The sequence below is a fragment of the Embiotoca jacksoni genome, unplaced genomic scaffold, assembly GCF_022577435.1.
Source record: "Embiotoca jacksoni isolate LCO1_2020_lvr unplaced genomic scaffold, fEmbJac1.0.p SCAF_36, whole genome shotgun sequence".
Taxonomy (NCBI): domain Eukaryota; kingdom Metazoa; phylum Chordata; class Actinopteri; family Embiotocidae; genus Embiotoca; species Embiotoca jacksoni.
In genome coordinates this window covers 1,216,487-1,241,154 of record NW_027185388.1, presented here as the reverse complement: position 1 = coordinate 1,241,154, position 24,668 = coordinate 1,216,487, and the positions used below count along the sequence as shown (strand labels likewise).

General features: G+C 43.8%; 3 protein-coding genes across 4 annotated transcripts in view; 1 reads left to right on the top strand and 2 right to left on the bottom strand.

Moving 5' to 3' along the window:
• Nucleotides 1-1,930: 1,930 nt before the first annotated feature.
• LOC138208125 (N-acetylaspartate synthetase-like) lies at nucleotides 1,931-3,854 on the bottom strand. The gene is made up of 3 exons (XM_069165829.1): nucleotides 3,638-3,854; nucleotides 3,249-3,413; nucleotides 1,931-2,331 (listed from the first exon to the last, which is right to left on the bottom strand). The coding sequence occupies exons 1-3, from the start codon at nucleotides 3,852-3,854 to the stop codon at nucleotides 1,931-1,933; spliced, it is 783 nt and encodes a 260-aa protein (XP_069021930.1).
• Nucleotides 3,855-18,961: 15,107 nt separating this feature from the next.
• On the bottom strand, nucleotides 18,962-22,225 carry rtn4rl2a (reticulon 4 receptor-like 2 a). The gene is made up of 4 exons (XM_069165916.1): nucleotides 21,975-22,225; nucleotides 21,139-21,365; nucleotides 20,764-20,997; nucleotides 18,962-20,540 (listed from the first exon to the last, which is right to left on the bottom strand). The coding sequence occupies exons 1-4, from the start codon at nucleotides 22,030-22,032 to the stop codon at nucleotides 19,680-19,682; spliced, it is 1,380 nt and encodes a 459-aa protein (XP_069022017.1). The 5' UTR covers nucleotides 22,033-22,225; the 3' UTR covers nucleotides 18,962-19,679.
• Nucleotides 20,995-24,668, top strand: part of cryba1l2 (crystallin, beta A1, like 2) — a 35,125-nt gene continuing 31,451 nt past the window's right edge. For both annotated transcript variants that reach the window (XM_069165919.1, XM_069165918.1), the window contains exon 1: nucleotides 20,995-21,463. The gene's annotated coding sequence lies outside the window, so the exon portion shown is untranslated. The remainder of the gene's footprint in view (nucleotides 21,464-24,668) is intronic.

Below are 24,668 nucleotides of genomic sequence, written 5' to 3'. Positions count from 1 at the left end.
TAACTAACTAGCACCGTTTCTCTTATTACAGGGTACACTCTGACCTGCTGGACTGGAATCTGCCATTCGGGAAAAAGCATACTGTAAGTACTTTCAATACCAGGTACAAATTACCCAGGGCTACATGAGCATGACCATCCTAGAGAGTCGCATACAGGTTATTATTGAGTACATATGATCAGGGCTTGTTGGGGGAGTAGTTCACTGCGCCTGAAACTGTTGAAGCTATGCTTTGTAAAGAAATTGACTGCAGTCTTTTTAAAGGCTGTATATGTGCTGAGTTTGAAAGTTATGAAATGTATCATACTTGAGGTTTGGTATTGTGCAATGACTTCCCTTCCTGTCCTTTAAAGTCTTTTACTGTCTTGTAACAACAGTGTCAGTCCATGTCGACCGGCACCACGATAGCTACAAGTACGTATTGTTCCCCGTTAGTAGGCATACATTACAGTATGCTCAGAAACACACAACACCACAAGAATTTGTAGGATGTCTTCACAGCAAAACTACAGTGCAAAATAATCTTAGGCGAGCAGGCCGTGGGGCGACACGTCTCGCTGCTGAGTAAGTCAACTGAAGAGAAAATAAGACGAGAAAAGACACCGAGGTCAGTAGTTACACCCTCCTGTTATCTCAGCAGGGCAGCTGTGTTTTAGAAATCAGATTTTAAAAAAAGCCACAGACAGACAATCATACCACACAATAAGTGATCACTTCACGGAGTATTTTAAAATAGATACACATGTTTTACTTCGTTCATACACTGATGTACTGCATGGGAAAGTAAAGTTTTAAAAGAGTAATACCAGGAGCGTTACAAATTATAAACATAATACAAAACACATATAGCCGCATAAAAAAAAGCTAAATTAAAAACAATAGATTTCAAATGTTTTAAAAATGTACAGACAGCAGTTGAGAAAATTACTGATGTCATTACATAAATTACTGAATATACCCCTTTAATTCCCATCATTATAACCATAGACATAATGAATATTCAAATAGAAAATTCATTATGATATATATGGATATGGGGTTTTATTAGTCAATACCAAGTTATATAATCGTGTATTTTAATAAAAATCTAAATTAAACTGGAAAACATAAAAGGTCCAGAAGCTACATTGATTGCTTCTCTTTAACTACCTGCGCTCTTTTTTTTTTTTTTTTTTACATTTCTACCAGAAAAGAAAATTCCTATTTTCACTTTATTACAGCTCCACATCTGTGAAGCCAAATTTAAATGCAATAAGTCTCCTTGTTCAGACCAGAGTGACATTTGAAAAGTTGACATTTTTACCTCCCCAAAAATCCAAACTATAAATGAGAGAAAATAACAGCCTTGTAACGATGAGTCATTGGTTGTGTTGAACCCGTTTTGGCCTCTTTGATGTACCGTGATCGGGAACCTTTGAGAAATGGTGGTTTGTTGCATTTTGATAACGATACACAGCGTGGGTCGTGTACTGGGACGTCCAGGGTTGGAGAGAGTTAAAACACACACATATTGTCTTCCATCCATATGATCATGTTCTCATGTAGAACCACGACTGACGAGTTGATTACCCAAAACTGAAGAGCCTTTTTCTTCGGCCCCTCGATCAGGTTTTTTTTTCGCTTTGGTTTAGGGAACTTCTCGATTAACTGTAGGAAAGATTATTGTCATGATTAAAAGAAACCGTGGAAGTAAACCACTGCGTGTGTATTCAGAGTAAGCCGTGCTAAGCTTCTCCGAAACAGGTTCAGTGGTGCTAAAATGCCACAGTGCTCCATCTCCGTCCAAGAGAAAAGCAATCATAAAGATTGTCTCCAGAGGTTGGTTCTCCGGAAAACATAAACGTGAACATTTGCGAAGACAGCTAAATGTTGTTTTTTTTCCCGGTCAAACAGTCTCAAAACTTCCCCTCGGTAGCCGTCTGCTCTTAAGTCAGTCTCGTTCATTTGAAGTGATTTGGATGTTTTGCACATTGAGGCTGTAGTGATGATGGCGGACCCTGTAGAAAATCCGTTCCAGGAAGGATTGCCTTGCACCCGGTGTGACGTACCCATTTGTGACCCCCACGCAGCGGAAACCCAGGCGCCGGTAGAGCTGGTGCGCTGCCGGCGCGTACGCGGTGGTCCCCAGGACCACCGAGGAGTATCCCCGAGTGGCGGCAAACTCTACAACTTTCCGTCCCAGTGCAACGCCAACTCCGCTCCATCGATAGTTACGGTCAACAGACATCCGCAGCAGCTCGAGAGCAACGCCGGTCTCCTCCCGCTGGCCGCCGACTGCTGCTACCGTGCCCACCACTTTGCCCTCCAGCACTGCGACCCACAGACAGGAGCCTGAGGTGAAGGGAAAGCACACAACAAAAACTCAAAATGTAGTCGAAAAAACATCGGCCGTTCATTTGTGTTGAAACAGCAAAAAAGCCCCGCCGGCCTCCCCAACCAAGCTGATGCGTTTAACATTCAGGGTCCCTCAGTCACCAAAACGATTGCAGGTTTACTGATGACAAGAAAAATAGTCCCGTGTCGTGTTTTTTTAGCTGAATATTATTTGTCAACTTTTACGGTGTTCAGTGGCGCTTGTATATGCATAATTAGAAATGACTATGTAGCATCTGGAGACACCTGTTAGTCCAATCAGCTTCCAAATTTGTAAGACCGAATCTTCATCTATTAATCATGACGGATGATCACATTAAGCTTCCTTATCCGAGACTGCACCGAGTTTGGACGATTTTAGCCATTTTAGCTTATTGAAACAGCTCTGCACTTTTCATAGCCAAGCGAGAGTATAATTAGAGATCAATGTATGCTGCAATTTAATAAATAATTCATTGCGATGTTAAAAACTGTGACATCACCATGTGCAGTGTTGTAGTTGGAGGCTGGTCAGTGTCCAAAAAACAAATCAGAAGCTGGAAAGTGTCTTGTTACTGCAAATGTATAGATGATTATAACTGACAGCATGATTTAGATTTGAGTTTTCCAGCTAATACTACATAATGATATGTACAATTTAATTAAGATTTACTCTAAAACAATCAAGATTAGTTTTCCCCAGTCTCAAAAGAGACTTTTCTTGTCAAATCCCATAAAAAAAATTCTAAAGTTTTGACGCTTTCATTAGAATACTACACAAAACTGGAGTTAATGCTCGGGGGACCATTTTTGTGTTGGTATGTTACATAAAGGGAATAAAATACGAATCAAGGTTTTAGTGATATTTTACTTTGGTGCCTCATTCACGTAAATACCTGATGATTGCATGTAGAAGCCCTCGATGTCCCCCATGTCTCCGTCCATGGCTCGCCTCAGGTAGCCATGGATGACACGTCTGCTGTAGAAGTAGCGCGCACACACCACCATGGCCGGGAGGAGTCCTATCACCCACCAACACATGGTGATGACAAAACATACAACTGCCGGAGAGAAGATATGAGGGATGTGTGAATGAAAGGAAAATATGAAGACCAAACAAAAGACCAACACAACAACAACAACAACAAAATTTTAAATTGTATTAAAACGATATTTAAGCTACAGCAACAACATAAATGAAAAAAAAAAAACATGGAAAGAAGATGATGTTGTTGTTTTTTTGATAGCAATCAAGAAACATAAGCAATTTTTGAAAGTATCTTACCTGTCGTAGCAGCATAAAGCAGGAGGCTCTCTGGGTGATGTCTCAAACCTCTGAAGGCGGTGTCCGATATCATCTCCATCAGCCCCTCATAAAAAATGCGCTGTACCTCCGGGTCGTCCGCCGGCTCGAATTCACGCACAAATATAGTCGTTTCGTTTGGCGCTCTTCGTCCCTTGCTCGGTTTTCTGTCCTTCTTGCTTGGTGATTTTTGCCCCATGTTTAAACTTTAAGAATGACCAAACACAGCTTGCAGAGGATGTCAGTTTCAAAGCTGCAGAAAAACTGTTTTAAATAGTTGTAGACACACCTTTTAAATAGTTGTAGACACACCTTTTTCAGCAGTAATTATTCCTTGTGCTGTTGCGCGAGAGTTGCTGAACATATTAGGTACCACTGTACATATTAAGTACCACTGTACAGCTGTTGAGTTTATCAGTGAGGCTCCCTACAGATAGCATCCCCTGCACTTGTTCGCGGGCTACTATACACCCTCTTATCAATGATGGACAAAGCCTACAAGAGTGAAAGAAAAAAACCACAACATTGTTCCACCCTGGAGAAAAAGAGAGACCAAAACAGCACACACAAATTTTATGGAGTTTAAAAAAAATAAATAAAACAGGAGTTTAGAGACAGAAGAGCGGGTTGGTGGGTGTGCAGGCAAACGAAACAAGAAGGAAACAAAGTTAAAAAAAAAATTAAAAAAAAAAAAAAAAACGGAAGAGGTTGAAATAGTCACAAGACAAAAAACAGGGCTCAAATGTTTTTACTGAACATGCTGGTCAAGTTCGAAACAGACAGATTAACCTCAACCTTTTTATTTTCAATCCACGTTTCCATTTTACAGACTAATTTTTTAGGTCTGCATGAAGGAATCACGCGGTTGTGTGAATCTCACTTTTTTTTTTATTATTATTATTTCCGTATGTGTTTATTAACGCGAGCAGAAAATTCTTTGACTGGTCTGGGCCGTCTATTGGAGATAAAGTTTTAGCTGAATTTCAGGAGCAGGACCACGCTTCAACCACTCCCCCACTTCCGGCCACACTCCTATAAATGTCCACCCACTCTAAACCTCGGCCTGTTCACGTTTTCTGCATCCGGAACCAGACACCACGCAGAGAAAAGAGAAAACGACCTTAGCCCAAGAATGGATATACTGTTCCTCCGCCCGTCCGACGACGACGATTGTCTTGCCTCCCCAGAGGCCACCCATAGAGCTGCCCTCTCCAAAAACCCCGGGGTTACCCACGAGACGCCGCCAACCGCCACCGGGAACACCCAGACAGCACATCGGAGTCAAACCCGCCGATCTCCAACAAGTCGACCAGCTGCATCCACCAGAATCCCTCTCTCCGTTCAATCCTTCTGTACGAAGATTCCGATCCGCGGCCGTCCTCCAGTGGCTCGTTCACCGGTAACAGAGGGAGACCTGCCACCCCCAAACGTGGCCAAGGGCAACGTAGGTCTCCTCTCTCTCTCTCCCTCCGCTCGCTCCAGGCCGAGTCTCCGACGACTCCGACGACTCCGGCTCCCCAGCGTGCCGCGCTCAAAGCCGCCGCCGCTCCCGCGGCCCAGCCAGGTCCCCCGTCGAAGACACTCTGGCCAAGATCTCCGACTGGACCGTAGCACGCCTGCTAAAAGCGCTAAAAGAGAAGGGGATACCTCACCACCGCTCCCACAACAAAGCGAGACTGTTCTAACTCCTCACAACTTTCAGGAAGCCACAAAACACAGACGCACCTCCAGGCAAAACTTACCTGTGTAATGTCAACAACAGTGACTTCACACGCACCTCCAAGCCCCGCCGTCCCACCCACAAAGTTCCGGGTTGCCAGGTCGGCAGCACTTCACCTCTCATCCCCCTCCACCTCCCCAGGCAAACTCACCTTTGCACAGCAGCACCGGGATGCCACCTCTTTTCCTCACTTCGATTTCCACAGCACTCCATCCCACCTTCTGGCATGGATCCATCCGTCCGTGCTACTGCTGTTCTTCAACACCCCCCTTTTTCCGCACTCTACTCTGGCACCGGGTTGCCAGGTCTTCTTTCCTCTTTCCCCCTCTCTCATCCATCCACAGCACCCATTGCCACCACCGGGCGGCCAACTTACAACCCTTCCGCCCCCTTTCCTCGGGCACCTCCAGTGACCTTCCCCAGCACATCGAAGGCCGTAGCTTACCCTCCTACCATGCAGATTCCTGGCACCGGGATGCCAGTCCCTACTTCTTCTTTCTCTACCCTCCAACCATCACATGCTCTCCTTTCCGGCACGTATCGTATAGCATCGTAACGTATTGTAACGTATCGTATCGTATCGTAACATATCTTATCATCTTGTAAAGTATTGTAACGCATCATAACGTATCGTATCTTATCATCTTGTAAAGTATCGTATCGCATCGTAACGTATTGCATCACATCGCAACGTATCGTAACGTATCGTATCGTATTTTATCATCTTGTAAAGTATTGTAACGCATCGTATCTTATCATTTCGTAAAGTATCGTAACATATCGTATCTTATCATCTCGTAAAGTACCGTAACATATCGTATCGCAACGTATCGCAACGTATCGCAACGTATCGTAGCATATCATAACGTATCGTAACGTATCGCATCGTAACGTATTATATCTCATCATCTCGTAAAGTATTGTATTGTATCGCATCGTAACATATCGTAACGTAACCTATTGTATCTTATCATCTCGTAAAGTATTGTATCGTAACGTATCGCAACGCATCGTATCTTATCACCTTGTAAAGTATCGTAACGCATCTTATCATCTTGTAAAGTATTGCATCGTAATGTATTGTATCTTATCATCTCGTAAAGTATTGGATCGTAACGTATCGTAACGTATCGTATCTTATCATCTCGTAAAGTATCGTATCGTAACGTATTGCATCTTATCATCTCGTAATGTATCGCATCGTAACATATCGTAACGTATTGTATCTTATCATCTCGTAAAGTACTGTATCGTATCGTAATGTATCGTAACGTAACATATTGTGTCTCATCATCTCAAAGTATTGCATCGTATCGTAACATACTGTAACGTATCGTATCGTAACATACCGTAACGTATTGTATCTTATCATCTCGTAAAATATCGTAACGTATCGTAACGTACTGTATCTTATCATCTTGTAAAGTATCGTATCGTAACATATCGTAACGTATTGTATCTTACCATCTCGTAAAGTATTGTATCGTATCGTATCGCATCGTATCGTAACGTATTGTATCTTATCATCTCGTAAAGTATCGTATTATCTAACTGCGTAACGTGGTTTAACTTACTGTCGTCAGAAATATCCAGACTGCTGATGGCTGTCGCCTCAGAGACAGCCCAGGAAAACGCAGCAAACTTCTTCCCCTGAACCACTGTTCATCACCGAAACAGGCCAAGTTGCCAATCGATCCTGGTTCCTTTTACACTTCAGAGCAGTTCTAATCACCTCCGGGATTAATCCTGACTCCTTCTCCGGCCACTCCTTCCGCATAGGGGCAGCCACCACCGCGCCAAGCAGAGGAGTCCCAGACCACCTCAACAAGGTCATGGGCCGCTGGTCTTCCCAAGCCTACCAACTTTACACCCGCCACGGCTTCGACGACCTGCGCAAAGGGCAGGCGGCCTTGCAGTCTGAGGATGGCTTCTTTTGGGGATCTGCAAGGCCCGGAAGCCGCAGTGGATCCTCGACTAAGCCTTCCCCAAACCGCGAAACTCTCACCCCGGCTTAATCTCCCCCAATCAATGAAGGTTCGCCCCCAGCCGAGGCGGGGTCCTAGCTAGTGAATTGGAGATAAAGTTTTAGCTGAATTTCAGGAGCAGGACCACGCCTCAACCACTCCCCCACTCCGGCCACACTCCTATAAATGTCCACCCACTCTAAACCTCGGCCCGTTCACGTTTTCTACATCCCACCCTCCCTCCCTCCCTCCCTCTTGTTAAACCGTTTCACTTATGGTTATCATGTTTCATAGCCTTTATCCTTCCGTCCCACATGGAGATCTTGGGGATCTGCAAGGCCCGGGAACCGCAGTGGATCCTCGACTAAGCCTTCTCCAAACCGCGAAACTCTCACCCCGACTTAATCTCCCCCAATCAATGAAGGTTCACCCCCAGCCAAGGCAGGGTCTGAGCTGGTGAATTGTAAATTACTTTAAAGTTGGATACTGAGTAAAGAAATTTAAAAACTTTTTGAAATGGAAAAATGTGTTGGATAATTTATTCTATTTTCAAAGTAACTTGCCCAAAACAGGTGGCGTAAGAGTTTTATAATTATAATACTAATAAACTTTATTTGTATGGCACCTTTCATACAAGAAATGCAGCTCAAAGTGCTTTACAGCAAGAAAATGACATGCAGGACTTCACATAAAAACAGATATAAAGGAACATTTTAAAATAAGAAAATGCATAAAATTAAACAAAAGACAAAACAACAGTGAACTAGAATAGAGTTTAACTGGGTGAACATCAAGGTCGATAAGAAGAATACGATTATTATCCCACATGAACCTGAACAGAACAGGTGCTGAGAAATTCTTAATTCACCTCTGACCTGCTAATTGCTTAAGATTTACACAGGCAAACTTTAGCAGCTTGATTCAAAAGGAGTACGAAAAAAAAGAACAAACACCAACTGTTCCGACATTGGCTCGAGGCTTAACGTTGAGCCGCAGACGATACTGTTTATCCCAATGAGCTCAACAAAGGGATGTAACAAATGTAATACATTCATTTCATAATAATTTACACCGAATTAATATAGCTCTGAGGCGTTGACAGCAGAAGGCGAAGCGGGGAAACTGGTGGGGAGTGACTCACTTCTAGTCCGAAAAAGGTCTGTTGAGATTAAAAAGAATCTCTGTACAATCAGACAAGATCGAGCATGCCAAATGTAACATGAGGGTGGGCTAAGGAGAACTCTATATTTAACCGTGATGACGCTTTTTGCTTGGGCTACTGATGCAAATGTTGACGTGGAGGAAAGCAGGAATAAAAGATTGGAACAGGAGACAAAAAAAAATACAATCAAAGCATTGATAAAAAGAAATAAAAAAATAATTTATTCCTTCAATCCTTTTCCATGAGTTTCACACAAAGAAGACTCCTTTCTGTCTCTTTTACATACAGATGATGTAACATCTCTGTTGGTTTAGAGGGATAGTTAAAGCCGAAGTATTAAATAATAAACACAAAGCTACAACTGTCGAGAAATGTAAAAAAAAAACCTCAGTAACGAATCACAACCACACCCACGCATTGTCTTCATCTCTCATTCTTTATTCCTCATTATACATACTATAAGCACACGCTGCCTCCCACTCGCAAGCGCTCACTGTTCTTCTAATGTGATCGGTATCTTCTCTTTCACAGTTATTTAATTAACCCTCTTGTCCTACACTGTATTTTCTGTGCTGTATATCATTCATGCAAATACGGGATTAAATACACACATTAGGTCAGTTGGTTTGACAGCAACTGGACACCTTGTACTAACAATACTTAACAGATTTTTTTGTCTTCATCAAAAAACAATAAATTATCCTGTTAAATAGCCCCTCTTTTTGAGATTACATTTTATTTTTTGCAGAGATTCAAGTGTGAGAAGCTTAATTTAGCTTAGTTTAGTTTATTTAGTTTAAGTCAGGATTCTATAAGCCTGGCTGTAGTCTTCCTGGAGTTTTTGTCTTTCCATTTCTGTTTGAGTATTAAATGTAAGCTACAACGTTTTCTTTGAGTTTGATGTTCTAACTTTAAAGCTCTAGATGATAGCCTTCAAGTCCAGTATTTAGATTTTGCAGCCGGGTAGAGATCAAAATTGACTTTTGATAAATTTGATCATTCAAGCTTCTCTCGTGATCATCTTGTGCAAGTTACTGGAAATTAATAATTAGGTGCCGTCAGTTGTCGCTTCTTTCAAAAGCAGTTGAATTACTTTACAGAAGACTGCATACAAAAAGTAATTAGTGACACAGGAAAGTAACTTTTGCATTACTTTGAAATGTCTGCTTCAACTCTCTTACGAATATACAGATGGCTGTGATTTAGTCTTACCTGCTTGCTTTCTCGCCCTGGATGGCTCAGGGTCTCTGGGCTGGTCTGCTTTTGTCCAAACCATAGTGGAGGTGTTGTAGTGCCGTTGGCTTACTCTTCTTCTTATGGGGTGATGGGGGTCTTCCCTAAATTTGTGCCTCACTCCTGACCGGACAACCCCACATACCAAACATTTCCTCCTACCAAAGCATTGCCAGCCTGCTCTGAAGGCTGATGGACTTGGTGTCGGGGTGCATGCAGAGGCCTGTCCAGGGTACCTGTATAGTGACACCCGGTCCTGACCCCTCACTGACAACTTTTAAACTCAGCTCAGTGCAATCAGTTTTTGCTGTGATCTCTCTTTAGCACCAATAATTACCCAACGCTTCTCCTTCCGGTAAGGCAGGCGTTCCTATTTATAGGCGTGCCAACGAGTCCATTTAGTAACTTTTCAGTAACTGTAACTGCATTTCAGTAACTGTAACTGCATTATTTAATTTGAAAAAAACAAATCGATGCTCCCAGATGGGTGGCTGTTTCGTGTTTCACACTATTTCAGTCCAAACTTTTTAATTACATAAGTGCGGCAGCATCTGGCATTCAGAGAGAGTTTCCTGTCAGATAGTCGTTGCATCATCTTACGGTGCTTTCCAGAAAAATATTTGCAGCCTTTCATCATCTGTGTCTATTGATTTCAAGGTCAGACTGGCTGAAGATTTCTCTGAGCTGTGAGAGTTTCCTGTCAGCCAGTGATCTCATTTGAGCCTCTGACTGATTTACCACACTTTGTTCATCTATATCTCGGGATTCTCTAAGACACATTTTTTTGTATTTGTTCTTCCTGGTGTTGCAGTGGTGTTATAAGTGAGAGCTTATTTATAATCTTATTTAGCCTGTGACTCAGTAAACTTAAAAGGCACCCACAGCTAAAGCCATTACAAGAGACACATTTTCTATTCAGTAAAATTTGAACCATGCAAACTGTGTACTGCCATAAGACCTTCCCACAGAGGATGCAAATACCCCATAATTTATATAGACAAAATATGACTAAGCAGCCCACACCTGAGAGAAAACATTAAACAGTTTCAGAGCAGTTTGGTAAAACTCAAAAATAGGTGCAAGGTCCTGAACTTCCATGTTATTCTGATTTATTTGCTTTAAACTATGTTAAGCAAGCAAACAAGTGATGCAATACAGAGAAGCAAAATTTTAATTTTTTTCAAAAAGAAATCCTAAACAAGAGTCGACATCCCTCTGCGAGGGTAACGACCTCTGCAGCGGTTTAAGACTTCAGTTAATTATTGTAATTTCTCCGCTCTGACTGGAAAAGAGATGGGAGAACTGGATCGGGGGCAGTACAAACCGTTTTTCTCACTTACACTGCAGAAAAACAACTGTCCTTGTTATGCTTGTTAGCGAGTGCTGCCGGCAGTCAGATCCCAGTCCAAGCTGTTCAGTTTGTTTGAGTGGGCTACAGTGTGGAGGCCTTTGTCCTGGTCTGTCATTTCCCTGTTCCCCCGTCATGCCTCTGGTCAACTGGTATTTTCTGCTGCTTCTCTTGCTTCCTGATGAGCATTAGTCACCCTCGAACTGTCTACAGTGCAATTAAAATGTAATGCAGTGATACGCTTTTAATCTTTTAATTCTAATGTTCTGGTTAAAAGATGAAACAAGATCAACGAGGTCAGTGTTTGTCAGAAGCTTGGGGGTGTTCACTTCCATTAACAGTATAAGAGTCTTTTTATACATATTCTCCTCGTTAGGCTTAATTGGCTGGTGTAACCTCAGTTATTCCAAAACAGTAAAGGTGTGCGATGAAGCCATTTGAAAATCTTTCAAGCACCTCTGAAGAGACCTACTAACCTGCTGATCCCATCCCCATGGTGAAGCACGGTGGTGGAGGTATCATACTATGAGAGTTCTTGCCTTTGCCAGGGAAACCCACTCCAGTACAAAGAAGTTGCCAAAAGTTCTTTCTTAAGCGGCTTTCTTGACATCTTCTCAACTGCTCAACTCAACAGGTTTGATCGGCAGTTTCATGCAAATTCCCGGCACAGCAGTCCCGTCCATGTTATTCTAGTAACACCAGATTTACAAATTGTCTATAAATGGTGATAGATTTTAATTTGAATCAATACAGATATGATAATAAGGAGTCTACTTTTGGTTACAGCAGTTACCACATGTTAAAGTATCATCTGGATCACCTTCCTTTTTTTTTGTAACCCCATGACTGAATAATAGTAATTTTTGTGCTGCATTTGCAAAAATCTGTTTATTACATACAATACAGTCTTTGTTCATTCCATTAAATGTGAAGAGATTGCAAACAACAGTGAAATAGAAAGATGACTACAATTTGACTCAGGTAACACCTCGGTGACACGGCCAGTCATCACCGGTTAGAAAAGAACAGAACAGAACGTACAGGAGGAGGACAGAGGAGAAGAAAAGAGGAGGGAGAACAGGGCGAGGAAGGAGGAGTTGGTGACAGAAAGAGACAAAGAGGTGGGAAGATGCCGAGATTAAACACAAAGTTTCATTCAGTGCCGCGGGGTGCGAGAGAGAGAGATGATGGTTAAAAGGCAAGTGGAGAGACTCCACGTGAGTCCTGAACACGTGGAGAGATTGAAAGGTTAGTTAAAGCACATGATGTAGTTTTGACTGTGACAGTTTTACCCAGCAAATCAGAGTCAAATTAGGACAGAGAAGTGGGAACTGCGGGTAGGAGGACTAATATATTGCTGCTGTATCATGATTATATGAGATAGAGCGATCAGACATGCCCACCCCCCCAGTTTCCGGAAATATATTCTCTAAGCTTTATAGCCTGTGGCAGTTATTAACGTTAGCCAAAAGAATTTTCTGTGGGACAAAACACTGCTTCTTCTACACCATGAAATAATGACATATTCAGAGTTCAGTTGCAAAACACTTTATACACACTTAGGGAGAAAACAGTGAATTATTTAACAAAAGTTAGGTTGTCTTTTTATGTATCCTCCACCAGCACCGAGACTTTATTCCCACAGTTTGTAAAAATCTACAGTTGACAGAGAAGATGCCAATTAATCTAATGAGATGAATATTTAGAGCATTGATCTGAGATGTTCACAGACGCAGCATCTCTAACAAGCTGCACCTCATGTATGCAAATGAGGTAACAAATTACAAAATAAACACAGAAAGAGAGGATATAAAAGATTTCCCTCCAGCTATTTTCAGAGCTGCTTCGTAAAAATGAGGAACTTTGGTTTAATGTGATGAATTTTTAGAAAAGGTATGAACCCAAGTTCATCAAGTATCCAAATAAGATCGTGGATGAGTACCTTTTCGAGATGTTCTTGTTGCGCGTGAACGGTGTGCAGCACCGTGACGTGCACGGAGCAGGAGGAAGGTAAAATCCTAATTAGTTGGTGCTCGAAATTTCATCGCTCGATTAAAATCGGTGCCCGAGTTACACATGATTTTGTGAGCAGTGGTTCGATTGTGTATCCGCGATGTTTTTACGCACCAGAAGCTTGAACGGAAAGAAGCAGCAAAGGGGAAAAATCTTTTTCCTAAAGTTTACCACGGGGTTTGTGGTGCCTCAACTTTATGGTACCTTGTGCGGATCAATAAAGACGCCAGCGGGTGATGAAACAGCAGTATTTATCTCCTTGGTGGGTTTTTTTTCCCCCTCTTGTAGTGTATTTAGTGTTTTTTGCAAAGCGATGCTTTTCCTCACTTCTAAGTTTGTTTGAGTTTGATTATGTTAATAGAGGGAACAGCATTTAAACCAATTAAAATGAGGTTTATATTGCATTTACGGAAACTCCAAAATACGCATGAACATCATGCGTACACTGTGGCGGCCCCTGCGCGAGGTTAACCGTGACGTCAGATCTTCGGGAGCGAACCCGTGTCACACTCGTTGCATGTCTTATCTGGCTTCTGCAGTTGTCCGAGTTGATAATGAAACAGTAGGACAAAAGGTGTAAAGACAGGTTTGCGCTAAAGAATTGAATTTTCACGGGTGATAACTACTTCTTCTTCTGTAGTGGTGCGAGCAACGACTTCCTGTGCATCCACTCATATGTTTTCCCGTTCTTTCTTTCTTTTTTTTTCTTCCCTAAATAATCCGTATATTATGCATAACCTGGCCTTTGTCAATCTACGTTTGTTTTTCTCCAGCCAGCTTTTGCTCCCCCGAGTTTCTCTGTCGTCGCACTTGTAACTGACAACCTGACGGATGATGTCATTATCCGTCGGACACATCTGTACGCAAATGCATCCATCCGTCGGGTGTGTGCCGGTGCGGCTCTGCCTAATCGTATGTTTTAGGAGCCTAAAGCCTTCTTTGCAGAGTTCTTTTCTTGCACATATTAATATGTTTGCAGGAGGGTAGAGTTTTGTAAAATACGTATATATTTGCGAGAAGAGGGGACACGATGACAGCAGAGTTTATGACGTACTTCTCTCCTGAGAAAGACGAAAATACAGATAAGATGCAAATGGTTGGGCAAAACATGGAGATATATTTTGTGCCACCTGGTTGAGGAGGTGGGGAGCCTGCCTGTACATGTCTGTGTGCGTGGATTCCACTTGTGCGATGCGTCCAGAAACGTCTGTCTCCTAGTGGGCCCTCATTTAAAGTGCACAAGCAACGCCGATCGCTGCCAACGAGCGTGTAAGCGTGTGTGTGTGTGTGTGTGTGTGTGTGTGTGTGTGTGTGTTCGAGCCCATTTGAAGCTTCCAAATGTTCGTAGCTACGAAGAGGTCCAAGAACATGACTCAGACATCACACATCGTCCGTTGCTGTCTTTCCGTCTCCCTCTCTTTCACACTAATTCTCATTTTCGTCTCATTGCGTGAACAAGGCTGTTTTTTTCAACCCCATATTGGCGTCAGTGACTTTTCACCTTTCCCACTCCTTTTGTTGCAAAACACACACGCCGAATGACAGTCTGTGTTCACTTTCTATCTGCAAAGATGTGCTCTTTATTGTCTGACATGATCATCATGACGTGATCTCTGATATTACCGTAAGAGTAAAAGGCTTGAGTACGATACTGTTGCTGTTCTGGATGTGGCTTTGCACGTTTTCATCCTTTGGTAAACCGTATGTGTCCATATGTATCAGCTCCTGTGTATTTTTCTATATTTCCCATTCCTAAACAGCACTCACATCTACTCCCCCCCCTCATCTACTCACATGTTTCACATACATCAAAGAGGACTGGGCTTCACTGCTGATCAAAAGGGTTTTCTCTCGTGTGCTTGCAGCAGCTGACTTTTGTTCTCATCTTTGATATGGAAGAAATCTAGATTTCTACTGGCTGTGAAAAGGCACAATAGCAAAATGTGAAAAGGCAAGTGTTCAAAGGGCTATTTTACTTTAAAGAAATCCAACAGAATGAAACATAAAACCAAAGAAATAGTGAGTAAGAAGAGGAGAGGCCCAAGACAGGATTTTAGTCACGACCGAACCGACAAAAGTGACGAGTTTGGAGTCGACTTCATGAATGAGTGAGAGAAAACCCATGAAACAGATCACGGTGGTGGAAGTTAATAAGAAAAGTAATCAAACATAAAGTGCAGAAATGTGAAATCAGAGCACATTACGTCAAGGTTGCTGTTGGAGGGGACAATGGGGGGGATGTGTGAAAGCATGAACGCAAAAGACCTCCTGTCAAGATGTTAGATTTGTTATATGGAAATGTGAGAGGGTGGCACAAAGTCAACACAAACAGAGAAGCAATGTGCGTATGCACACGAGAAGGTGAGAAATTGTGCGGTTGAGGAGGGGGGGGATGTACTGGGGAGGGGGGGGCGGCAGCAGGTGGAAACAAGTGTGTTGATAAAGTAGTGACGCACTCCAACAACCGCAGAGGAGCGGGCTTTCTCCCTATTTCTGTGTCTCTTCTATTTTGAATAAATTTCATTAACATTCATCTATTCAACACACCGGTAGCATCCACAGACACGTCCCGCCTCCCCACCTCGCCGGTTCCGGTTGTGTCTGATCTGATGGTTGAGCGACGCGGACGTCGGCCAATCGAGCCCACGTAGTTTCGTATGTAACTCGGCGAAAGAAGGTGCGTCATGGAATCTTTTTTTTTTTTTTTTCTTTCTTTTCTGCCAAACAAAATCTCGGAGACCGATGGGAATGTGAAGGATGAACAGCATGATGTTTCATCCTTATATAGACACGACAAGCTGTGATTCCAGCGAGTGAGCTCCATGCCGCCGAGTGCGATGTGTGTGTGTGTGTGTGTGTGTGTGTGTGTGTGTGTGTGTGTGTGTGTGTGTGTGTGTGTGTGCGTGTGTGTGTTTGCAGGAGGAGTCTGTGAATTCAGCTTTCTGTTTGCACTGAATGACGTCTTGCATGGGCGAGCTGATGGATAAAGTGAAAATTAAGTACGAATTTTGGTCCCGTGTTCGTACAAAAACGCTGCACAAAGTTAAACTATTTTTGGTTTTATTGAAGATATCTGCCACCTCTTTAAATTGTGCATCTCTGTTTTACCTGCCATAGTTGTTGACTTGGTGTTTTACCTGCCCTGCACAAGTTGCAAAACATGACAACAAATTAAAAGTTCCTCCATTAATTAACTCAACATTATTAATTATAATTGATTTGAAGTGGGTGAAAACACACCAAACCAATGTATTTACCTGCAGAGAAACCGTTGCATTCTTTAGGATTTTGTAGATGCAAGGCGTTGAAGGTCAGATGCAGCCAAAACACAAACTTCTCTCACTTCTCATCAGTGTAGCCGACCAGGCAGATTGTTTTGTTTTTTTGTATGTGGTGAGATTTTAAAGGGCCGACACTTTATACTTTTCTGGTCTTTCAATTGAACACTTGAACACTATAAGAGGTCATTTTTGTGGGTTTTAAGTACCAAAAACCATCTCAATATAGTTTTATACCTCCACCAAGAGCAGGCTGTTTTGTGTCTGTGTCTTTAAGGAGAATTCGTATCAACGACCCTCTCTTCTGATTGGCTGCTTTATAGTCACAATTATTTTTTTTTAAACCTAAAACTGAATTTAAACAATATGGGACCTTTAATAAATCCCCTGCCAAATACAAAAGGACTTTTAAGGAGTTTAACTTCTACTTGTCAGAGCACTGAACTTTGGTCTCTCACTCAGTAAGTCAGTTACACACTTTTGCGTTCATAGTGCTGACCCTGCTGTGGCCATCCATTAATAGTGGTTTAATATGCACAACTTAAATGTAAATTGCGATTACATTTTTTCTTTTACTTTACTTTTATTCAGAAATAATCACATGACCATAAAGGAGATGCTGAACAATCCTAACAGTCATTATGATTCGATTACCACCATCGTTGTTATTGTCTCTGTTATGATCATATGATCATATACTATCAGCGTACCGCGAGCTGTTGCTGTTTGATGATGGTATAGGGTCACTGTGTAGTGAATTGTAATGAAAGTTATGATGCTCGTTCTCTGTTTTCACTCCCACATCTCCTGTTCGTTGTCTTTTTCTCGGCCAAAGGGTTGCACAGCTGAGAAAGACAAAGAAACTGCCTGGAAGAATTACACAATGGCAACAGTGTCCGTGTGTGTGTGTGTGTGTGTGTGTGTGTGTGTGTGTGTGTGTGTGTGTGTGTGTGTGTGTGTGTGTGTGTATGTATGTGTGTGTCTGTGTGTGTGCACTTCGATCGCTTTGGGTGTTTGAATGGACAGTCGCCAAGACATAAAATGAAAAATGCCCACGCAGAAAAAACACTGTTAAAACAAGTATGAATTTATTTATTTCTTAATGCTGCATCTTTCAATCGCATTTTTTCTTTTTCCAATAAAAATAAATAACAAATAAGCCAATCTGTCATATAGAATTATTATCCTTTGCTCGGATACAAAGCACAGAACGTGCAGACATAGAAACTGAGCAAAGACAATGTGTGGTGGTGGTGGGAGGGGGGGTATATCTGGCACTTTGGTCGTGTGACAGTGACCTCACTGACATGGCCACTGAAGAGCACCCGGGCTCAGTTTGACCTCCTCCGTGGAAAAAAAAAGAAGAAAAAGCTTTAAGTGGCTTCCTGATTGGATCTCTGTGTTTGTGTGTCTCCATCCTCTTCCACTCCCACTACGTCTGAAGCTTTGCCCTCGTCAATCTCCATTAGAGCCGGAGACTCTCTCCTTCCATCCTCTCTCTGCGCTTGAAAGATGGAAAAACCTTTATGAAAGCGGTGTGGAATTAATAGTGGGGGGGGGGGGGAGTCGCTACACATCAGCTCTCCTACCCTCTTACTTCCTACAAGGCGATGTGGAAAACTGCTTTCAAGAGGGACCAATTCAAAAAAATAAAAAAAACTAGAGCAGTAGATGCCCATATTTGGTGACTTCCTGCTTCTTCTTTTTTTTTTTTTTTTCGCTGCTCACCCAAAACACTTCTTAGTTTTTGCAGCCTCAGCATTAACGATTCCCCAGCACCGCCATCCATCCAGCGACATCCATCGGTCGGTCTTAATTTATCTCCAGATTCTCGCACCGCTCTCTTTTAGCGTATTTACAAACCAGCGCCTCATCTGGCTGTCAATGAGTCACCGGAGTGATCAACCCGCTGACGTATTTGCTTTTTGCAGCGTTAACAGCTTGTGAATCCGTTCATTCTCGTTTACACACACACACAGAGAGAGATGCCCATCAGAGCCGTTCCATGCGGTCAGTCCTTTAAGTCCTCCGTAGTCGTATGTTTAGTCACCGTTCAGTCACTCACCAGCAATCTGCTACTTTTTGATGGATTTTTGTACCACATTTTTCTGTGTGACAAATCTAGAGCACCTTTGATTTATTCCAAAATATATTCTGCACCCAAAAGAAAACCATGATTCAGGAAATATTTTGTTTATCTTTTATATCAAGATCATCATCATCATCATCTGCATCCAAGTCAACAATCATTACAAGTTATAATATTATCATGTCACAGAAAGACATCCAAAAAAAATCAATCTAAAAATCCCCGGCTTCCTAATAGGAAGCATTTCATTTCCCCCCCAGCAGTTGTGGCGAAACAACACTGTATGTATTTACAGGAAAAAAATGGCGGATGGAGGGAACAACTACCGATGAGTAGAGTTATTACTTACTCTCCTGCAGGTTTTTGCTGCTTCTACTGCCAGCACCGTCTGTCTCTGTGCGTCACAGCTTTCCTCCCTTATTGCTGCCTGAACACTCTCCCCCTCCCTCCCTCACTCCCTGTCTCATCTATCTCCTCCCCCTCCCCTCCTCACCCACCCTTCCTGCTTTCTGTCGCTCTCCATCCCCAGCTGTTCTCTTTCTCTCTCTCTGGTATTGGACCCTCTCCCCCGTCCGTCCCGTGCTCTGTCCCGTAGAAGCACAAGCCTTCACAGTTTTCCTGGATCGACATGAAAGTGACTTTTTTTGGGAACACCCATGAGAACACATACCTATTTACATAAACACTTTAAGTGGTTACAGTATCGTCATTACTGTGCACTGATTCTAACAGTAATCGTAGCAGCCAGTGAATCGGACGCACCGACAGCACGACGTGGTTCTTTTTTTTTTTAACTTAAGTTGACGTGATAAAACATCGCTCACATCAAATTGTGTTGATATTTAGTGACGGACTCAGTCCTCGTAAAACCCTGATTGCAGGGAATCATAACATGACATCGTACAGGTAAGACGTAGAAAGCCATACCTGAAAGATCATTGTAGATATTTATATGTGTGTGTATATATATATATATATGCATATATATATATGTAAGACCTTAAGCTGAAGAACTCTTAGCAGCCCTGAAAAAGTGTAAAGCCCTGTATAGGTGCTAGATTCAGAATCTAACCGTCCCCCTTTCTCCCTTGCTGTGCCTTGAGGATTCGCTAACAGCAGAGCGGGCAAAGAGGGGTTGTAGAGTCTTGCAGGGATCCTCACAGCCTTTAAAACAGGCCGGAAGACGGGCGGATAGGTTGCGGCACTAAGAGTCCGATTCAGCCGAAGAGCAGGTGGAGGTTGAGGCAGAGGGTGAAAACGGAAAGGGCTAGTAGTGAAAGGAAAGACAGTGAGGAGAATCTGGACGAGGAGGACGAAGGAGGCAGCTCGAACTCAGGCGGACATTCGAGCTCGAAGCACCGCACCGTCATGCCGGAGTCCTCGTTCCCGTAGTTGAGGAAGTACTCTTCTGGCTCGAGTTTGGGCAGCGCCAGCTCGTCCTCCCCGAGCTCGTACTTGACCACCGATGTGGTTGATGATGGGCCTTTCCCGTACAAACCGGCCTTGACGGTCTCCGAAGCTTTCTCAAAAACGCCTTTCGTGGACGACTGGGGCTTGTTCTTGTGGAACCACCAGCGGGTCTTGGTGCTGAAGGTGGTGGTGGTGGAGCCGCCGATGGAGCCGGGGTCGGGCAGGGGGCACAGGGCGAAGTCCATCTCGCGGAGGAAGCGGAGGTCCTGGCCGCGGCGGGGAGACGGGGATGCGCAGATCACCTCGGACGAAGAGACGCGGGCCTCGCGGAACCACTCCCACAGGGCGCGGGACTCGCAGCCGCAGGACCAGGGGTTGGCGTTGAGGCGCAGGAACTCGATGCCCTGGGTGTCGCGCAGGGCCTGGCTGGGCAGCTCGGCGAGGGTGTTGTTGAAGAGGAAGAGCATGGTGAGGCGGCCGAGGTCGCGGAAAGCCCGGCGGTTCACCTGCCGGATGCGGTTGTCGTGAAGGAGGAGGCGGTCGAGGTTGACCAGACCGCGGAACACGTTCTCCGAGAGGGTGCGGATACGGTTGCCGTGCAGGAACAGCTGGCTCAGGTTGATGAGGTCAGAGAAGATGTCATCCTGCAGGAAGTGGAGATTATTCTCCTGAAATGGAAAAAAATAAGAGTTTAGTATAAGAAAAGCAGACACTCTGTACTTGATCATATTTGTAACTGGACATGTGATGCTTTGTTTGAAGGCACATGAGTGGGAGGCTGTGTGTGTGTGTGTGTGTGTGTGTGTGTGTGTGTGTGTGTGTGTGTGTGTGTGTGTGTGTGTGTGTGTGCATCAAACTGTGTCAGTTTGCATGTCTCTCGAGCGCCCCTACCTGCAGGTATAGGAACTGCAGGCTGTACAGCTTGTGGAAGATGTCATGGGGCAGGGCAGTGAGCCGGCAGCGGTGCATGTGGAGGCTCTGGAGCTTCTCAAGGCCGCGGAAGGCTCCCCCCTCCAGCCTGTGGAGGTTGGGGTTGTCCCCCAGGTCCAACTCCTCCAAGTCCCTCAGCTCACTGAAGGCTCCTGCCTCAATCCACGTGATGTTGTTTGCGAACAGCCACAGAACCTGATGAAGGGAAACATTCAGGATTTTAAATGGTGATTATATATTTTTTTTAGCATTACCTAACTTAAAATGTGGAAAAAAAAAAAGAGTTTTAACTGCTAACCAGCTTCACACTGCCAAGGCTTTTTTTTTTTTTCTTACCTGAGTTCCGAAGCCAAAAGAGCCAACTCTGAGCTCCGTGATCCGGTTGTTCTGGAGGAACACGCGCTGCGAATCGTAGGGTACTCCGACCGGGACGGCGGTGAAGTTCTGCGCCTGGCAGCTCACAGTCATGGGCGTCGGGTAGCACACGCACAGGTGCGGACACGCCGATGCCGGACTTGGCTTGCCGAGGACCAGCCACACCACCAGCCAGAGGGAGAGACCGCCTGCAGGAGAGAAAGGGAGGAGGAAGTGAGCTGGAGCTGCCCGCTGTGCTGAAATCATCCTTTACCATTCAGTGCAGCAGCATGCAAAGTCCAAACGGGTAAGTATTGGCGCTTGTGACATATTATGATCAAATATAAAACTATTTTTATATAAATGCTTTTATGCTCTGGCATTTTGGCTGAAGTTACACTAATAACCTCACAGCATGTACAGTGAATCAAGTTTGCAGCCTTGCTGTGATGCATCGACCATTACGCACAGCATGGTTCCAAAAATGTTTAGTCAAAACACTCTGATTAAAAAATATATTCTCGGAGTTGATAAAATGTTCCTCAGTTAACATACTGCACAAATAATTTGACTATTAGAGGTCATAGACTAAGCATCTGTCAGGATTTCCAGGTTTCCTTTAAAATGTTGTATCATCCATCCAATGATGTATCAATATTTAATGACGAATTACGTTTGTTATAAATCAAAGTTCCTCAAACGTTCTTACATTTTTTTTAAAAAACGTAAAAATTATTGCAAAAGTTCTAATAAGAAGAATATAGACTGACTGGTCCACCGTCGTATCCAAAACCAAAGAAGAGCGGAGAGAAACTTACTTTTGCAGCTGCGGATGATGGAGCATCGTCGGCTCCGAGAAATAGATGAAGTTTCCATCTTGAACCAAAAGCCCAAAGCGAGTTAGCCAAGAGAGGCGATGTAAAGCCTGCTATCTGCGCTGATGATCTGGTTCTCGAGTCGGAGCGACTGAGTGTGACTGGTGATGGCTCCCAGTGTCCCATATATACTCGAGCATCCCGTAATTGCCTACGGCAGTGGGCACCGTGGAATCTCCTACGTCACCAATCGGGGTCATGAATGAGTGAGGGCGGCAAGAAAACGGAAAGGGGAGGGGCCGACCGTAGGGGATTCTCTTGGAGAGCTTGTACGCGCGTAAAAGCTGGTTGGAAACGTGCGCTCATGAGTCTCTGTGAGAGGAGGAGACTTTCTCTATACGCACGTTGGAACTGGAGGAAGGGAGGGCTGAGGAGTGGATGTAGAAGCAGTGGAGGGGAGGGGACAACAAGCCGAGGCACGGTGCCCGGTAATGATGACTGAGTTTTGTGGAGGAGCGGAGGACGGGTAGGAGAAGAGCGCACAGCTCGCTTCCTGGCTGGCGCTCTCAGAGACCGTTATGGTCTGCTTCCGGCGCGCTGGAAGCCAAACAGAAAGATACAGAAAAAAAAAAACCTGCTTAGATGGTTGTGTCTTAGGTAAAGAGGATGCCCCCGATTTATGATTCAAACATAAGGGGAGATGTTGGTGCCACAGGAGAGTCACCAAAAACAACCCTGGCTGAGTAGTATTTTTTTTGGGTGGAGGTGAACTACAACATGCTCCAGTCATGCTGTTTGTACATTAAATTTAGCTCCTGACATAATTGTTGATGATGAAGATCTGGAATGGAATTAATTAGCTAAACAAGGCAGGATTGGACACGTGAAAGTGGGCTTTCTTTAACTGTTGAAGGACAGTTGGATCCTTTAAATCGAGAATCTGAGATATAAAGATGAAATTTGGACTTTTCAAATCTAATTTCTCTGAGTTCTTGTGGCCTGTTTCTCTGTTGTCATTGCACTCGTTCAAATCTTGTTAATGAGTTTGATAAATGAAGGGAGTAACTGGCCAGTAATGAATGTAGAAAGCAGAACGACAGCGAAACACAACAGATGCCTGAATATGCATGCCACTTCAAGTTTGTTTTGTTGTGTGTCTGTGCCGCAAGCTGTCGCTGCTTGTGTTCCCTGGCCAGCCGAAAGATAGCAAGATAGCGGAATGAATGAATGATACTCCCATTTGATTTTTTGATTTGATCAAATTCATATTTTAAAAAGATGTAGTTCATCATCTGAGGGACCAGAAAAATAGAAACACTTGAACATCGTGATGAAATCTAGTGCAAACGTCACACAAGACACATTTAAAAGACATTTTTTTGGTGTCATTTTTAAACATCACAAGACATTACGCTCACAGATTAAAGCCTAAGGATGTAAAAGACAAACATATTTGTATCGAATGTGATGGAAATGTGTGAGACTTAATTAGTTAAAGAGTCTTATGCGAGCTTTTGAGGTCTCTCATAATCCTTTTTTTGTTTGCTTTCCAGTCTCTTTTCGCTGTAATGTACGACTCCATTTTATTTAACTGATTATGTACGTGAATTCTTTTAGACATTCTTTCATAAAGACCCATAGAGGGGGAATATGACCTTGTACTTTCATAGTAGTGGTTTCTAAGGAGCATTTTCATGCAAGCTACATTTTGAAATTATACAAAGAAAATAACCTTTGTAGAAAAACGGCAGTGAGATTGTAGGAGGGTCAGAGCAGACCTTGGAGAATCGTTTAAGCTCTTTTTTTTTTTCTCGCATGTCTCACATTGAAAGTAAATCTGGGTTGCTGCTTAGATGGAGAGGCAGGAGAGATGTAGACAACAGAACTCATTCGCAGGCGGCTCAACAGATGAGCGCATAAGCAAGGAGAGAGTCACACGCACGTGTGCACGGCCTCGTACATTATGCGCACAATGCAGCACGTGCGTTTCGGCCAAAATGATCCACATGCATGATGAACAAATGAGTAAGTGAGGGGATCCGTTACACGGTGTGTTGTTGTTCCATCGCGCCTCCATGCTTTGTCCTTATCTGGATTTGTCGACGCTTAAGTGCCCACCGGCCATCCGGGACTAACATCTCACCGGCTTCCCCCTTCTCACACCCACACTACCAGCCGTGCCCGTGTATGTGTGTGTGTGTGTGTGTGTGTGTGTGTGCGCGTCTGTACACGTGTGTTTTGCATGCCTTCCTGCTGAGCAGAACTTTGTCTAAATGCCACCACGGCATGTCAGTCAGTCTGTGTTGTGCCAGTCACCCACACAGCAGGTTCGCAGCGCTGTGTGGGCACCAAACTTCTTGTTTATCTAAAAATCCCCACACAGAAACACACCGAGGTTTCCCCGGCCCGCCGCCCACTCCAGCACATCTGACAGCGCGTCACTCTGTCCACCTGCACGTCTGTTTGCATCCCACCTGACTTTATTTCGCTCTCTGCTCGGATTTGGTTCACCACTAGCTGCCAGGAGAGGAGTGCGTCACTGGGACCGGCTGCACTGGCGTGGCATGTTGTTTTGCTGCACTCAGTGGTGTGAGACATCCTGAAATAAACTTTGAATAAGATGATCGTAATGAGCCTTTTGGAGTGTCTGCTGCAGGTCATGCTGGGACGGGCACAAACCACAAATTTACATTTCTG